Raw genomic sequence first — 18636 nt, forward strand, 5'->3', positions numbered from 1 at the left:
TAAACTAAACAAATAACAAATGTTGGTGCCCGCCTTAACCAAGACTATTTTGTGCATTTTCCCTGGACAGAAAGCAACACCATTGTAGCTAAGTTTAAAGCAGTGGAATAGAACACATGTTTAAGTAATTCAGAGACTTGACATGATGTACAAAACATGCTTTACACCTTGTTCGTATGAGATCAGCACTCTTGTCTGATCTATGGGGATTGCAGCTCATGCCTGGCCCTCAGTCTGTTTGACTGAACCCGGGGGAATGCGTTGACACTTGTGATGACCCCACTCTCTTTCCTTCCTTGTGATCTGTTAATGGGGGTCTTATCTTCCCCCCAAAACAACACAAAAACATCTGGATTCTTCAAAACGAGCATCTGTTGGTCTGTTAAGAGTCATCTCTCCAAAAACAAATGTATCAATTTCAGGGTAAGCAGTGCAGCCGCAGCAACACAGACCACAGATGTGTAGCCATAGCCTGTTGGGCACCTAACTATAGACTGGCCATGTCAGATCCATGCAAAAGCATCCAAGTACACCCTGCCTGAGCCTACAGGAGGTTTTCAAAATCCCTGTACAATCAGTATGTATTCAATTCCAAATACGTACAGCCCCTATAATCAACTATTTAATGTACCACATATACATGCATGTGTGTCAAGTTCGGCACTGAGAGGAGGACATGGGGCAGGAAGGCGCCTCCTCCTCATGAATAGTCATTAATGTGCTTTGACGATTGGCTGCCATGTCACCCTGCCCCGTTTGTAAAGTTGGTGCTTTTTCCCTCCTGTCTGTCTCCTCAGCTTTCCTTCATGAATAAATAAAAAGTGTGTCTGAACACTGTTTTCCGCTTTGCAACTCGGCTCTTCAGCTCAGTTTCTTCTCAATGGGTCTGTGTGGGTGTGTCGAGGTTTAATGTAGCGCTTAAAAAAGTTAAACTATGCGCTTAGTTTGAAACCACACGATGGCTGTCTGGACCAGAGCGGATAAGAATGGACTTCTGGACCTTTTGCTCCGGGACCGCTGGATCCGGGTTCTGGCAGAGCTCACCCGGGAGACCCTGACTTTGACGGCTGATGCGGAGATAATCGGGCCGGGGGGCGGTGTGGATCTGTCCAGTTCGCCGGGGGTTTGGAACGGGCTGTCCAACGGCAGCGACCCGGGTAATGCCAGCCGCAGCGCCCACCAGCCCCCCAACCACAGCGCGCTGAGACGCACCGGCAGCCCGGCGGGCGGGGGAGTGAGCCGGGCTCAGCCGGACAACACTTACGGCTTCGGCAGTCCCGGGTCGGGCAGGGTAGCCCACGATAACGGGACGAACTCCGAGATCGGGAGCCCCGGCTCCAGCTATGGGAGCCCCGGCTCCAGCTTTAGCAGCAGCGGGGCACTGCGGATTGGCGAGACTAACATTAGTTTGGAAAGTAGCGGCTCCGAGCTGGTGCGGAAAGTTCGGGTCGTGAAGCAGGAGTCTGGCGGGCTGGGCATCAGCATTAAAGGAGGACGGGAGAACCGCATGCCGATCCTCATCTCCAAGATATTCCCCGGGCTCGCCGCAGACCAGAGTCGGGCTCTGCGGGTCGGCGATGCGATCCTGTCCGTCAATGGGAACGACCTGCGGGAGGCGACTCACGATCAGGCCGTGCAAGCGCTCAAAAAGGCCGGGAAGGAGGTGACCCTGGAAGGTAAGACCTCGCACACCATGTCGCGGATGCACCTAGGCCACGGGGGTGACTCACTTTTTTGTGATGTGAAATGCACACAGTGGCACCGTACCTTTCCTGTGAAGTCAAACGCCACTTATTAAGAGTAACTGTGAAGGTTTGTTTCGCTTTCTTCCTGCTAGTGTCTCAAACCACAGAAATGCGCAGATGGCCAGGATGTAGAGTAGTGCGCGTAACTATGCTAGTCTTTTGAAGTTGCATAGCTAGCTGTGGGTCGAGTGAAATATTACACTTGATGCATACCATGGGAAAGTGGGAAATGTGGAGGTGAGTGTGAGTGTTGGACACATCTACACCCTGTCTGCGGTGCGGCTGATGCACATGTCCACAGCTCCGCGCAGGGAGGGCAGAAACACGACCCCGCAGATGCTTTCACAGAACTGGTCACTGTGCACCGTCCACAGCGACACCGCCATCGTGTCAGTTTCCTCCACTCACGCATGAGCGTCTGTGTGTGGCACAGGAAGTCCTCCGCTGTAAACCCAACTTCGGTTTTCAGTTTTTGTTTTTCTTCAGAGTTGGTCTTTGTGGTTAGAAACAAATATGTGAATATGTATTTACACACGAATCAGATGCACGGTGATTTATTTATTTATTTGTAATGTATTTGCATTCTGTGCGATAACACCTTCTTACACCTGGCCTACTGCAATTCTGCTCGAGTTATATTGCATGCATAGATTGCATTGTTCCTTGTGTTATGATCATTAACAATAGTAACTGTGCTGTATTTAAAAGAGCAGGTGGCCCAGGGCATTCATTAACAAAAAGACTTGAACTTCATGCTGGTTTTAACTGACCTGCAGGTGTGTCAGATACCACCCTCACCATGTGTTGGACCAGTGGTTCTCAAGCAAGTCTGTATTTGGGCATAGTTGCCTCTCCATATGCCCCATGGACAGAAACCTAAACCCTGTAACTGAATTACATGTGTTCCCATCTGCAAGTCCTACACCCTCCTCGCAGTATTTATTAGTCACGTCTTGACAGCAGATGCAAAGAAAAAATGCCATGTTACATATATGTATGTGTGCGGGTATTATTCTTCTGAATTATTGACTTTCTTTACGCAGCACCTTATAAGATCTGGATGTGCATGTGTTTTTGTCTTTTCAATATATGTTACTGTAAACCCCACAACCCTGAGCCTAAGCTGCAGTGTGCATGGCAGCCTGGCCTGCCCGGCACTAAAATCCCTGCAGGCACCACTTAGAGGACCACTGTTGTAGACTATGGCACTATGGTGGAAGATCTACTTGTGATTAAATGAAATGTAAGTGGCTGAAGATTGTTTGTAATCAACCTGACAGGGAAAGCCTGTCATCCATATTTGTACTTATTGTAATATTTAGTAGAAAAATAGATCTAAACAATACACACAATAATACCATCCAGTTGGTGGAATTGTTCACTCCAGTTTACTGCATTAGTCTGTCTCCTCTTCTTGTGCAAATACCTTTTTTCATTTCTCACTTGGTGTCTTGCAGCAGGCTAACAGAATGTGCTGGTAGTCTTAATTATGGCTTTATATAACCCAAAACAGTTTCACCAAAGAGACTGCTTTTGCAGCAAGTACAGTGAATGCAAAAATGTCTTTACATAACAAAAAACACAACTGAGGGAAATTTTGAATATTTATTAATTATACATTTTGTTTCCTCCAATTTTTAGATTTTATTCCACAGGGGAAAGAGTACATTAAAGGGATCTATTTATGTGCTTGAAGGAAGGATTTGTGAAATCAGTAACATTTTAATCAGCTCTGTGTATCTTCTTTCTTCTCTCGGAGTTGACTCTAGGTTCAACTGATTGACATCAAATGTGGCACATCTGGATTGATGTGAACAATGTGAAGGTAGTCTTGCTCCCTGCATTAATGCACTACCTTCCCAGAGATTTGCATATGTCTCTACTATTTACAGAGAATAAAGTGTCTGGGGAATTACAGGAGTGTATGCCTTATGTGCTGCTGTCATCTGGTTTTATATTTTTTGTATTATTCTTTTATTAATCTCTAATTGAGGTCTGGCATATATTAATTGGCCCCAATAAGTGAATAATTAACCACAGCGAAGTAGCTGACGGCTCCTTATGAGTGAATCCCAATTGCTGACCTTTTACAATATTGCAGAAAAGAATCATACAATCATGCAGCTTTTTAAAATGTATTTAAGTATGGATGTCACTATGAAGGCCATTATTAAAAAAAAAGGGAAAAATACAATGGATTAGCTTCATTAGGCTTTTCGAGCAGCTTCCACACACCTCGTCCAATGAATCTGCCATGCTGTGTCCACGCTGGTGGGCCTAGCTTAATGAAAACACATACATAAAGACAGCCGCACCTTATTATTCACATCAGTACTGTGACCTGGCTTTCATGTGTAGCAGGCAAACTTAGACCACACAATTGTATTTTAGTTTGTTTTGAGAACAGCAGGATTAATGTATGCTGTAGCTACAGTTTCCTGTTATTACACGGCAGCTGAACAGGGTTTTAGGGTAAAGCATGACAAGATTACTGCCTGACACCAGATCAAACTGGTTTCCTCAATGCGTAGGTCAAAGAAGACACTTGTGTGTAAATGGGGTTCCTACACTAACAGTCTGAAGCTCATATTTAACATAAACCATGACACTCCAAGAAGTACCATGATGCATTCTGTTTTTTTTTGTTTGTTTGTTTGTTTGTTTGTTACAAACATGCTTGAGGGTAAGCTGGTTGGCTTTCTGGGAGGGCTCTTGAAAATGAAGAAACATATTTGTTGGGATCATTCATATGAAATAAAGCAGGCAATTACAGTGCTGCATTCCACTGTTATTATCCAGGGAATTCAAGCCAAGACTTACTCTCCATTTTTGGTATGAGATTCACAGCGTTTGGTCTTGGTAATTTCGCATGCATTTCAGTATTTGCTAATAGTTATAGGGCTCTGGTTTTCATGTCACATACATGCTCAGTGACTGGGAGAGCATTTATCTAATTGTTGGTTTGCATAGGAACTGTGTGATCGTTTTGGTCAAAGGATGTAGGATACAGGATTGTAAAGATGCGGCACATTCCACTACTGTGATGGAAGACACTTTTAAGCCTGTAGAGTAGTTTTATATTGGAATTAATTAAAACTGCGGCAATTAAAAAACTGAGCAGGACATTCCTGTTACAGATTCTCCAAAGTTTCAGTAAAAGTACAACAGTGTGATTTTAATTTTAAATAATACTAAAACTTAAAAGGGATAATCCGTATTTCCCTTTAGATCGCTTTTCCCCTTGCATTTTTGCTTTTGCCATGACCTATAGGGCTGGCTCTCTCATTTTTAATCCGATGTGTATTTTCTAGATATATTTCATGGGCACTCTCTCACAGCGCTTTACAGTGAGTTATATCAATGTTGTTATCTCAGCCTAATGCTTGTTATTTTAAAACTGTCATTGATGGGTCTGTGTATTTTATCAGTGAAAGCAGTTTTCTCTTCATAGCAAATCCATTTCAGGTACTTTATCTGCACGGCTTAAAAAGAGAATTCAGACGGCCTATTGCCTTTCTTTTCTGGGTGTGTGCAAAAATCTAGTTCTATTGTATCATATGCATGAACCAAAAAATGGCTTTTTTTATTTTTCTAAGAATTTAGATAGTGTTCCTTATGCATCAGCAGCAGCAGAACGAAAAGTACTCCTTCCAGTTAGTCAGAGCACAGTGGAAGACGACCAATAGCTTTTTCCTGAGGCTGGTTATGAGATCACATCAGTTGGAATGATTCCTAAGTGCGGTTGACTAATCACAAATAAGAAATGAAACCTAATCTCGATGCCTGTTGTATTCTGTTAAGAATAAGGTATTATCTCACCTAGTGTAGATGGTACTCTGAGTGTAACGACCAGATCTGCCAAAGTGTAAACCTAACAAAGGTACCTGACTGTACACGACTCGTGTGCCAAAATTATGACTGCTTCATTGCTCTCACAGGTGCAATACTATGACTCAATTTTAACATGATGATGAGTAATACATCTTCACAATTGTTTGTTCGCTGAATTTCACCACAGTGCTGTTGCTATTTAACGAGCAGTGTGCTATGTGGGGACTACGTCTGCCATGTTTCGCATCTCCAAACAATCCAGATTAAATCAGCGTTGGGGCACTACAGTCTGTGGCATTGAGCAGGCACTAGATAGTTTAGCCTACAACACAGACCTCATGCTGTAAATAGATGTGGCTTAACGATGGTAATTATAGCAGGAATACATGATAGTGCAGATATAAGTGTCAACAGGAAACCCACACCACTGCTGTTACACATCTAGGTAATTGGGTGAGCTTTGACAGTCCTTTCTTTAAGCCTGGTTGTACTAGGCTCTCACAACAGATCCTTCTTAATTCATCGCGTACATATCTGGCACCTAGACAAATCTGGCACGGGCCCTTTCATGAATACCAGTGGCAGGGCTAATGCAAGTCCCTCAGTGTTTATGGAAAGTGGATGAGTGCTTCTGCCCCAGCGTTACCAGTTTGCAAAACCAGTGAGATAGCAAGGGCATAGTTTTGAAGTGTAAGGGCAATGCCAACAGATTACTCTTCTCCTTTGATGTGTCTGCAGCATAAGCATTTGGTCTCCCACAGGCTTGCTCTGTGCCTTGTGTCCTGGCTGTTTCTGCTGTTAGTACCAGCAAGTGATGATCCTGCTACTGTTCGGACAGTGATCTGTAATGGCCCCATTTAGTTCAGTGGCTTAATCGAGCTCGCGCCAACAGGTGCATGACCGTGTGCCTGCAGGTGTCTTCATAACTGTTCCTTGATGTAGGTCGCCGTGAATAGACTGAGGCAGGGCAGGGGAAATGGATGCACGGGTCCAAAGCAATTAACCTGCCTAGGCATTAAAGAAATGTTACAGAATAAAGTTGTAGAATGTGTGCCTGCTACGGCTTTGGCATAATCATAATTAGCTTTCCCTTTCAAGTTGCATAACCCAAAGTCCACAGGCTGGGAGAACGTGGTAATCTGGGATTAGAGCTCCAGTCTTGCTGAGATGCTGTTCATCTAGGGTGGGGTGGAGGGGTAGTGCTGAAGCTGACTTGAAGCTGAGATTCGAATGTGAGTGCTTCTGTGACTGATTTCGCCACCCCATGATCCCTGTGTCTCACTAAGGAAAAGTACAACTAAATGAACAACTATAATTCCCAAGCTTGTCTCTCTTGCAGTGATGTGGATGTGGAGTAGATACTGATAAAACCATGCTGCCCCACTACAGTTTAATTCTGATGTTGTTTTTTTGCATTGCATTGCGTTTCAATATATTGACCCTTTTAAGTTTTTATTTTTGTATTACTACTTCAGCTGTGACAAAGCTGCAGGGAGTCAAGGTGAGGTGTACTTGAAGGAATGCCTGGCTTTTGTATGCATGGATACTACTGGTAACATTATATAGATAACAGCATTCACGTGACTTTGGCTTCTCAGTCTGTTCCCTTTAATAGTTTACAATGACAGCCTTATCTGGAACTCCCTAGTGCTTTGAGAACCACAGAACAGTTCAAAAGACTGCAGAAAAAAGAAAATCAGTGGCAAGCTTTGATAGAGTCATCAGAACATACACTAAAACTTTGCCATGTCTTCTGATGTGCCGGGTTTTACTCTGAAATATAAACAGTGAAGACGCAGAAGCCACACGCTTTGGTGTCTGTGGCTCCGCAGTGTAGCCCAGGCGGCGCAGGGTTTTGACACACACAGATCAGTAGGGAGGATGCCGGCAAGCAGTCGTACAGCCCACAATTCTCCTGGCAATCCCAGCATCCTTTCTTAGTTTTCCGTATTTGTTTGCAATTTGTTACTGACAATTCTTTGTACTGGCTGTTTTTCCAGGGCTGAGTGTATGTTTTTTTCCTTTAAAGGACATGATCTTACCCCTCTGCATTCTTGCATGTTTCTTTTCTCATTGAATGCGTTTTTCAATGGTTTTTGTGATTTTGCTTGGTGTTGTAGTAGGGAATCAAATTCGTGTTGCACCCTGACCATTAACTCTGTGGAAAAAGCATTACTGTGCAACACTGACCCACGTCTTCTGGTTCTGCTTAGAGAAGTATTTTCAATCCACTTTCGTTGCACTCTTGAAAAAGCTGCTAATGCCTAATAATATTTTACCTAGATACAGGAGACTGACATACCTACTGTGTAAACCATGCAGTGGGGTCTGAAGAGCCAAAGTACTACATTAAGCTGACATCGTTTTATTTACAGGAAGCACTGATAAACACTTGAGAATCTGAGTAAAGTTTGTTAAGAGGATTTGTAGAATGGACCCATTATAGGTCCCAAGACATGGGAGGTCCCTGCTGTTAAAGCAACTGCATTTCCCCTCTGGTCTCTGTGTGTACATCCCTCCCTTGGATCCTTCAGTGTCAGCAGGCAGGGGGCACAGCCGTTTAGACTGTTGCTTTGTGGAGCAACTCTGGGCCAGCAGCTCAGCTCAGACAAAAGCTGAAAGATTGAACCAGCAACGTGCTGCACATGAAAAAGTCATGAGCACTGCCGATGGGGGAAAAAACATCCCCGAATGGCCTTAAAAATAGCTCACGCTCACGTGTGTGAGAAACTCTTGCACAGTGCCAGCCTGTGATGAAAGCAGCCTGGCAGGCGACATACGGTGCACATTTTCGGAACGAACAACCTGAGAATGCAGTTCAAATGGGAATGCCGGGGTATTGCTTGGTGCTCTGCTTGACTGGACCAGATGGGCTTCATTGAGCCGGGGATTGTGGATACAACTCTCACCAAACATCACACTTTTTCAGATTCTGTCAATGCCTATTAACAGTAAGTGGGGCTGAAGTGTTGCTGAAACGCTGCATTTCATTTGCTTTACTTGTTTTATGAAATGTTAATAAGCTTCTGGAGATCCCAGTTTGTTAAGGTGATGGAAAGCACAAATGGAGAGAAAAAATAAAAGGCCAAGGGTGCAGTTGCACAAATGGCTTTGTTTATGTCGGGCTCAATGGCCTTGTTTACAACTGAATCGCACGCCTTAATTTTCTGCATCAGCAAAAGGGCCACACAGTGACAGTGAGACTATATGAACAGATTTCTAAAATGTTTAAGAGGCAGCATCTGCTTATAATCTTCAAAAAGGCAGAGAGATAAACAAAAGCTGGAACAGCGACGGCGAGGAACACCTCTGCCTTTCCTTAGACGGCGTCTCGGGCAGCTCTGTTCTTCACAGGATGCCAGTGCTAACGAGAGGAGCAAATGCAGTAGACCCATATGAACAAACATATATATTTTTTATTTATGGTAGATGATGTACAAATATATGGGATATATTTTAAATGGATTCGAGTCTATATTCAATTTATTTATTTACAGTATATGCTCAAAATATACTGTATATTTTCAAGATGCAAAATAAGACTCAAATTTCAAATTGGCAAAGCACCCTATTTTGGTATATGATCACAATATACAGGGCTCTGAACATTTTTTATTCTCAATTCCTCAGGCGCACAAGTGTGCGCCTCAGGTGAGCTCTTCATTACCTAGGCCCATCCAACCATTTACAACTATTTAAAGGTGGACAACATCAGAAAATAAACCCTGAATCGGATGTTGGGCTGCGGAACTCCTCCTTTTAATATATGGCTATTTCTCTGGAATTGTAGTAATTGAGGTCTTTCAAAACATGGAATGCTTATTATGTTTGATGCAATATAATTCCCCTCTGTGTCTGTATATTCTTAATTGGTAACCTGTTTTATACTTTTATTAGAAGCTGTAGGGTGGCAACAGTTAAAGAAAGCAGAGTACAGACTGACGGGCTGTTTTTGCTCATAGAATGCAAGAATATCTGATTACGATTGTAGCCAGATTAACCATTGAATGACCAAAGTAACCAAGATCTCAGCTGTAATTGAACATTTGGAACTGTCAAGAGTCTCGAGAACATAGTACTGAATGAGAAACCCTCATCAAAATGTTATTGTTCTTTTATAGATGACAGACTTCTGCTCTCTCCTCTCCAACCTCAGAGTCTCACTTCTTTGAAAGTAGCTTGCATAACTTGACCGCATTGCCGTGGGTTTAATAACGTCTTTTGCAGATCTGCCGCATTGTGATTGTTTTTCGGTAACAAGTTAATAAAGATTCATGCAGCAAATATGTACAAAGATTATTCTTAATCTCAAGTTCTCACACCAGTAGTCAATTCCTTCAGTTAATTTGCTTCAGTGTTTGGATTGAAAATAATAGAAAAAAAATATATTTGCTTCTAAATTCTATTAAGAACAATTTGTACAACCTGCAGCTCAGAGAACCTGAGGTGGATCTATCTCCTATGAAGTGAGTCTCATTTCATTCCCTTATAAAAATGATAGTATCTGATCCAGAGACAGGAAATGCTGTTGTATTTGCAAACTGATCCTCAACCACCTTCTCCCCCATTCACTTCAGGCAGATTTTACGTTGGGCCTCAACTGAGCATACCTTTGATATGGATGTGATCCAATAATCTCCAAACATAGGCCTTTTATTGAATAAAACAAACTGGATCCCAAGTTGGTGGAAGCCACATAAAAAATGGAGACCAACCTTTTACTTAAAAAAAAAAAAAAAAAAAATGACCTGCTCTGCTACTAAGATTTGTAAAGCCATGGATCTCAAACTGAATGTATTTTCATTAAGAACTAAAGTAAATCCTTCACATTTTTATGAATGTTTTCTTGACCTCTTAATCTCTAAGCAGATGTTTTTCTACTTAAAAATGTCTTGACACATGGGAAGAAAGTCAAACATAAATAAAATAAAAAATAAAAAAATATCCAGCCACTTCGCTGACCTGATTTGCTGAGAGCAGAATTTGCTTAGACAAATTAACTCCGTCCAGGTTTTGTCAGCTGTTGAGATTGGATTAGCATTTATTGAAAGTGGACGGGGGATTAAACAAAAAGGCCCAAAACGCAAAACAATAACAACTGGAACAGTCTAGTAAACATCACTACCCTTATACAAGTTTACCCTACTAAATTTACCATAGGATTGTTGCACTTTTAGCCATAGTTATACAGTGGTTTCCCCTGTGGATTCTTAACTACACTGAGCCATGGGGAATACCATGTGAAGTACGTTAAAGCATGTGTACAATTGTAGTAATTAATTCCAAACACCGGAATGCTCTGATAATTGAATAGGCGCTGTGTTCGGAACTGTCAAGATTGTAGGACACGTGCAAAATTCCCAACGTTTTTAACGTACACGAATTCCGCGATTTCCATTGACCACCATATTTAAGACTCTTTTAAGGAAGTCAGAGATTCAGTGGAAAAAAATATGTGATTTCTTATTTCAAGACTGTATTTATCAATTGTTTAGTGATCGCTGTGCCTGAGGAGAGTCAATGGATCTGGTTGGTCTAATGAAAGGTTTTCAGACTAATAATAGTCTTCTCTGTGAATGGCAGCTGTATTACTCACAGAATTTAATCTACCAGATTCTAAGAGGGGGTGATTAAGTGCTTGCTGATATTATTGCTGCTAATAAAACATGGTGGTGTTAGTTAGCCATCAGTGACTGTCACTCAGGAATGTAGCGTGTACATGAACTACAGGGGGAAAATAGACCCAGCTCTACATCACTTGCTGCAAGCCTATGTGTTGTGAAGGACTTTACATTTTTTTGTAGATATTGTTTAGTTAGGAGCAACACGCACTATGTGTACTGTAGCTATGGAAACTAACTGTACACATAGGAAGACCGATTACATTCAAATCAAACCTAACTGGGTTATTTTAATGGACTTATATAACCCTCTTTCTGTCTGAGAAGTTCCTTAATGCAGTCTCCTGATGTACATGTTTGTAGCTCCAATACATATTGCAGAAGAAGTGCAGATGGCTTCATCATGGATAAGCCCAGCTCCTCCAAATGAGCTTTGTTCCATAGTTATGTTTTTATTCCCAAGAAAGACTGTTGAACCAAATAGATTAATTACACCTAATCAAGAGAAGAGCTGGAACAAAGTGCGAAATGCCAACAAATGCAATGTGCTAAAACATGTTTTCGAAAGGATTTTAAGGTCCTTGACAATTTTAAGGGGCAGGAGCAAAAGCTGAAGATGGAGCCCCACTGGCCGGGCCTTTCTGCCTAAACCCACATGGACACTACCTTGTAAAAGTACAGTTGTGACCTGTTTAGCAGATACTGCTGTCAGCAATCTTCAGACAGCAAAGACGGCCCTGCTTGTACAAAGCAAACATCCTTTAAATCATAGTGGTGAATTCCAGTTTTTCCACAGTGCTTCTACACCCAAGACATAATTGGCAATATACTGCACAACCATTTATGTCAGATATTCCATGATATGCAACCTACAGCTCCCTAAGTTATGTGTAAGTGATCCCTATGTAAAGGCTTGACTGGGCTTCTAGTGGGACTTGTTGAAAACAGGTCTGCTTTCTGGTCAGCTGGTGTATTCTGGCCTGTATTGCATGTAACCTGTAGCTTCTGTTGATTTATTTCTCAGTGAGAGTCAATAACAAGATTGTGTTTTCACGAACCGTCTCACTTGCACATCTGGCAAAGGCTTCTGATAAACATGATTGATTTAAATAAAACGCCAACATGAAAGAGCTTCTCGTAACAATGATGAAAGACCTCAGAACACTGGCCAGCCATGGGACAGAGATGGGCTTTAATAGGATACGAAGTGGCAGCCTTTTCCAACATTTATCATGGATACTAGAATTGTTTCCTACAGGTTTGCTTTGGTTGAAACATGCTTTACTAGACTTGACCATGGAATATTATAACCTGTGGTAGCCTGTATCATCTAATTCCTAGTGCAGTTTATTTAACCCATGTGAAGCCACTGTAAACCTAGGGTACAACCAAAGAAAAACCTGAAATTATTACTCTATTTCTTAGCAGATACCCATATCCAGGGTGACTTACAATTATTATTATTTTTTTTACATCTGTACTGCTAGGCATTTATTGGAGAAATCTAGGTACCTTGCTCAAGGGTACAACAGTGCCCCCCACCTTGGATTGATCCAACAACCCTGTGCTCCAGAGTCTGGAGCCCTAACCACTACTCCACACTACTGCCCTGAAATACAAAAATGTTCATGGTAAGTTTTCCAAAGAGAGCGCTTTTCATTCATTCTGTGGCACTGGTGTTCTAGAAAGTGCATAGAAGATTGTGGATGAGAACTACACAGAAGCCCAGGCTGTACTGGACTCTTAGTGAAGGGAGAGTCAATGTTTACCGCTCAGCCTGGTTAACATTATTTCACAGAGGACCAAGCTATCACTTTTAACCTGAAGTGTGCATAGCCCTTTACTGTTATTAACATCCATGTGAGAAAATCACAGTGAAGATAAAAGAGGTGAAAGAGGTCTCTTGAGCACACACAGTGTAAACACCATCCCCTCTAGAGAAGAGGTTTTGTGGTTTTTCTGTATCATACTGTCCTGAGCTATTTCAATTCAATACTGTTATATTTCTCCTTTTTTTTTATTTTGTAAGTTTGACAAAATTGTATGCATCCTGGAAACAGCTGTTTCTGTAAACTGTAACTGTCTTCCCATCTGATATTAGAACAGACACCAAACAAGAGCTGAAGAAAGGCAAGAATAACAGTTACAGACAAAAGGATGTGAAATAGTGCACTAATGCACAAAATTCCCAACAACAACAAAAATGCAGTTCTAGTCATTTTGTGAAATGGCACAATTAATGTCTGTTTGTGAAGCCCCCCTTCATCCCCAGACCACCACCATTACATCCACAGACCAACCCTGCCTTTTATCATTTGTCTCTAGGAAAAATAGGAAAGATAAAGCAAGATGCTGTGTTTTACAAAGACTATTTTGATGACTCTCGCCTAGAGAAGCCGGGGAATTGGTTTCGGTTTCCCACAAAGCAGGCCGGGCTAAGGCTGCAAGGCAGATTGTTTACAGTCAGACGCTAAACTGCTGGCACCCACGACCAGGGCGCCTAGGCATAGAGGGGTGTGCCAATAAACACAAACACTGTCCCACTCTGGGAGAGATGCTGGATAGAGGTGGTCCAGCTGGCAGCCACTTGGATGTAAGCAGGCTGGCAGGACTCTTAACATCAGTGCATTTCTGTTTTAAGTCTCACATTGTAGATTAACATTTAAATCTCTCTTCAAATGTATCGATTTGTCCAATTTGTGCCTGCATGCACTTCTTATAAGAGATTTCAGAGGTTTCTTGACAAGTCTGTTAGATCAAGACTTCTCTCTCCATAAATTAATCAATGTGAAAGTGCCTTTCATTCCTGGCTTTGGCTGAAGAATATGTTTTCTTTGTTTTGACTAAATCAAAGACACGACTGTTCTTTTTTACGAAGACAAAAAGAGACTTGCAGGTTACTCTCCCAAGATAAGTTGGCAGTTGCACAAGAAGGCCTTGATAGCGTGGAGAAGGTGACACAGACAGAGACGGAGGGAGAGAGAGACAGAGACAGATAAGGGAAAGTTTACTTCATGCATCAGATGGAATGAGAAAATGCTTGACAAACAAATGCCTGACTATAGATTAAAGTTGGTTAATATTTAATTTAAACCATAAAACAAAAATGATGACCAACACACTGATAAAATACAAATTTGAAAGAGATTGGTAAAGGTTTGTTTTCAATCCACATGCTCATCATAGAAGTGAAGAAGACCGCTCACTGTGTATGATGCAAGGGGAAATATGAATTGCCTTTTCCAGTGTGTTCTTTCAGTAAGGCCATTTAAAAAAAAAAAAAAAGGTCTTTTCATTCATTCTAATCAAGCATCAGTTTGGCCTTTCAGTCCATCTTTATGTATAATCCCCTAAACGCTACCAGATGGTACTGCGGCAGTCTAATCAGTGGAGATTTGTCAGTGCTCCTCTTTATAGTGGTGCCAAACTGCACTGTGCTTAAACAGAAAGGCTTTGGGTCTTTTGGGTTTTAACATCCCCAACCCAAATATAAACCTTGGATGTCCTGTGCGTTTCCTTTCCCTGCAAGGGACTGTCCTAGATATGTTGACAGAAACTGTGGATAAAAAAATAAAAAATGTATTGTGTTCACTTATTTTGATGGAGACTGCATCCTAAATGGCCCTTTTAACATCTTTGTGTACTGCAATGAATCCTATGGGTTTTTATTTACAGGCAACACCACATATCTTCCAGTATTGTGCATAGACATGACTTCTCTACAGCATTGTAAAAATACGCTTTGAGCTCAGCTTGGACAATCTCAACCGTAACTGCTTTTCTGAGGTGGAATTCTGTAATATACCTTTCCTTACTGGATATTACATCAACGTCAAGAGCACATTGACTGAGACATTTAGTGTGACCCTTCTCTGAAGCTATCATTGGAGGACAGGCACAGTACTAACACCCTCATCCTTGGCTAAAGGATAGATATAGTGGTGTTCAGACATACCTCCACAGCTCCCAGCGCAGTCTCAAGGCCTATTGCTTCAGGGCTGCGATGTGATCAAGTAGTTAGCACCTGTCAGTGAGACCATCAAGAATGATATTACTGTTCCATAAGCACATCATCACACTGCATATACAAGATACTCGATTTCAAAACCCCTTTTGTGTAACACAAGAAGTGCAATTGGAAAAGCTCGTCTTAGGACAGTAGCTATATGCTAATTTGTCTCGGATGACCAGCACTTGAGACTGTAAACTACCAGGCAATTTTCTTCACGCTGCCAAGAAAAAATCTAAAAACACTAACCTTTGGAAGAACCGTAATAATGTACATCTTAAGTGAACCTTAAATTACAGTAGCGATGGGATGCAAATCTTCCCTGGCAATGCAAATGCATCTCACTGTAGCAAAAGCTAATGCTGTCTCCACACTTCCCTAGACTTCATTTAAAGTATCCTGTTCCACCTCGGTGGGTAATTTTAATCAATTCTTGGAAAACATGCTCAATCAGTAGACGAACACGAACGCTTTGCTCCAAATTAAATTCATTCATGAGGTCCTCTTCTGGCTGCAGAACAGCTTCCAGCCATGGGGTGGTGATTAATGAAGGGGCCCACAAGACATCTTGGCTCCTGTAGAAATTGATGAGACATACTTAAAAGCCGGTGTAATAGCCAGGGGGTTAACCTAATCTCAGAGAAACAGGAGAGTTCAACACATCTGGGTCCAGGGAGATGCAGAGCAGTAGCAGGGTTCACAGTCTCCTAATCCAGAAGCTTTTTTTATTTAGCCTCCGAGGTGGTTGTCGTCATTGTTGTTTTTTAACCACCCTTAGCCGATGCTCTGACAAAATGCACCTGCCTCTTTTCAGAGCTCCCCATTGGCACATCTATTGTGAAATCGAACGTATGTAGATGTTAGGATAGTTTAGGCTCTGCGGATATTCCCCTTTAGAGGTTTGCTCATAACAAGGGGTCTCTCTCACTTTGGTCACACATCACATTGCATTTCAGACTATTTTGTGCCGAGGAAAAATGTTGGAATATGGTACTTTTTGATGTGAGCAAGGTTTTTGGGGAAAAAAAAAAAAAAAAAAACTTTAGGTAATGTCACCACAGCTTGTTTTGTGTATGTGACTGTTGTGTGGTGTGGGGTTTTTCAATGATGGACATTTTCATGCTGTCTAGATGACTCATCTCATCCTCCTGGCTTGCTGGTGGTTGAAATGGACATCTGAATGATACCACACAACAGTCACACTCACAAAACAGTGCATTGACATTATCTATGATATGGTAAGGGTTCTTAACAGAAGAGGGTCCGACTACTGAAGTACCAAAGCTTTACAAAAACCCAGTGCCAGTCATGGGTTTGAATCCTTGTAAGGGAAATTGTGTTATGATAAAATGCATTGGAACACAATTTGAAGGTTGTGAGGTGTAAGTGGGGAATGTGCTTCAGTACTGTATCTTTCTTTGCATCTCTATTTCTATTTATATTGAGATATCCGTCCAATGTGCAGTACTGTGTAAAAGTTTTAGGCAGGTGCGAAAAAATGCTGTGAAGTAAGAAGGCTTTCCAAATTAAACTTGTTAATAGATTATATTTATCAATTCACTAAATGCAAAGTGAGTGAACAGAAGAAAAATCTACATCAAATCTGTATTTGGTGTGACCAACCTTTGCCTTCAAAGAGCATTAATTCTTCTAGGTACACTTGCACAAAGTCAGGGATTTTGTAGGCATGTAGTCAGGTGTATGATTAAACAATTATACCAAACAGGTGCTAATGATCATCAATTCAATATGTAGGTTGAAACACAATCATTAACTGAAACAGAAACCGCTGTGTAGGAGGAATAAAACTGGGTGAGGAACAGCAAAACTCAGCTAACAAGGTGAGGTTACTAAAGACAGTTTACTGTCAAAAGTCACACCATGGCAAGACTGAGCACAGCAACAAGACACAAGGTAGTTATACTGCATCAGCAAGGTCTCTCCCAGGCAGACATTTCAAGGCAGACAGGGGTTTCCAGATGTGCTGTCCAAGCTCTTTTGAAGAAGCACAAAGAAATGGGTAACATTGAGGACCGTAGACGCAGTGGTCGGCCAAGGAAACTTGCTGCAGCAGATGAAAGACACATCATGCTTACTTCCCTTCACAATCGGAAGATGTCCAGCAGTGCCATCAGCATAGAAGTCTACTCAGAAATGGAAGACTTGCGGCCAAAAAGCCATACCTCTGACGTGGCAACAAGACCAAGCGACTCAACTATGCATGAAAACACAGGAACTGGGGTTCAGAAAAATGGCAGCAGGTGCTCTGGACTGATGAGTCAAAATTTTGAATATTTGGCTGTAGCAGAAGGCAGTTTGTTTGCCGAAGGGCTGGAGAGCAGTACACGAATGAGTGTCTGCAGGCAACAGTGAAGCATGGTGGAGGTTCCTTGCAAGTTTGGGGCTGCATTTCTGCAAATGGAGTTGGAGATTTGGTCAGAATGGTCTCCTCAATGCTGAGAAGTACAGGCAGATACTTATCCATCATGCAATACCATCAGGGAGGCATCTGATTGGCCCCAAATTTATTCTGCAGCATGACAAAACATGCTGACAGTCTTTAAGAACTATCTTCAGCGTAAAGAAGAACAAGGAGTCCTGGAAGTGATGGTTTGGCCCCCACAGAGCCCTGATCTCAACATCATTGAGTCTGTCTGGGATTACATGAAGAGAGAGAAGCAACTGAGGCTGCCTAAATCCACAGAAGAACTGTGGTTCTCCAAGATGTTTGGGCCAACCTACCTGCCGAATTCCTTCAAGAACTGTGTGCAAGTGTACCTAGAAGAATTGATGCTGTTTTGAAGGCAAAGGGTGGTTACACCAAATATGGATTTGATGTAGATTTTTCTTCTGTTCACTCATTTTGCATTTAGTTAAATGATAAATATAATCTTAACATGTCTATTTTAGAAAGCATTCTCACTTTACAGCATTTTTTCTCACCTCACCAATATACAGTTATTTTTTAAAGGCTCACCGTCTTTTTCCAAGTGAAAGAAAAGTTGAAAGTGAAATTATTTTTCTTCTCTTTAAAGGAGTGCGAAGAAAAATGTTGACTACAGCTGTAGATCAGTTAACTTGCTATGTATAATGAATATATGTTGACTTATAAAGAAATGGCAGTACCAACCCTATATTAAACCACCAATGTGCAAGAGATGGAACAGTTAAACTGAAGCTGTTTTTATTTTTTTTACTTTCTTCCCGACATTCACACTCGATGAAGTCAAGTAAAACATTACAGCTGCAACTGCTCAGGCCCCTCCACCCCTTGTACTTTTCCTGAAAAATAGAAGTTGTATCCTGCTTCAGCAATTACAAAAAAAAGGGTACTGTATATTGGCTACGCCCAGTGGGACTTGTCCATTTACTGCACATTACACAACTGAGCAGTGTTCCAATTAGAAAAATAATGGAGTTTAGTGGTGAA

General features: G+C 41.7%; 1 protein-coding gene across 2 annotated transcripts in view; it reads left to right on the forward strand.

Moving 5' to 3' along the window:
• The first annotated feature begins 767 nt into the window (after positions 1 to 767).
• Positions 768 to 18636, forward strand: part of sntb2 (syntrophin, beta 2) — a 72695-nt gene continuing 54826 nt past the window's right edge. The window contains exon 1 of one of the 2 annotated variants that reach the window (XM_066713922.1): positions 768 to 1676. In XM_066713922.1, coding sequence (XP_066570019.1) covers positions 959 to 1676 — 718 coding nt within the window. In that variant the 5' untranslated portion in view covers positions 768 to 958. The remainder of the gene's footprint in view (positions 1677 to 18636) is intronic. The other variant, XM_066713921.1, reaches the window with a different exon arrangement.

The sequence above is a fragment of the Amia ocellicauda genome, chromosome 9, assembly GCF_036373705.1.
Source record: "Amia ocellicauda isolate fAmiCal2 chromosome 9, fAmiCal2.hap1, whole genome shotgun sequence".
NCBI classification, from domain to species: Eukaryota; Metazoa; Chordata; class Actinopteri; order Amiiformes; family Amiidae; genus Amia; species Amia ocellicauda.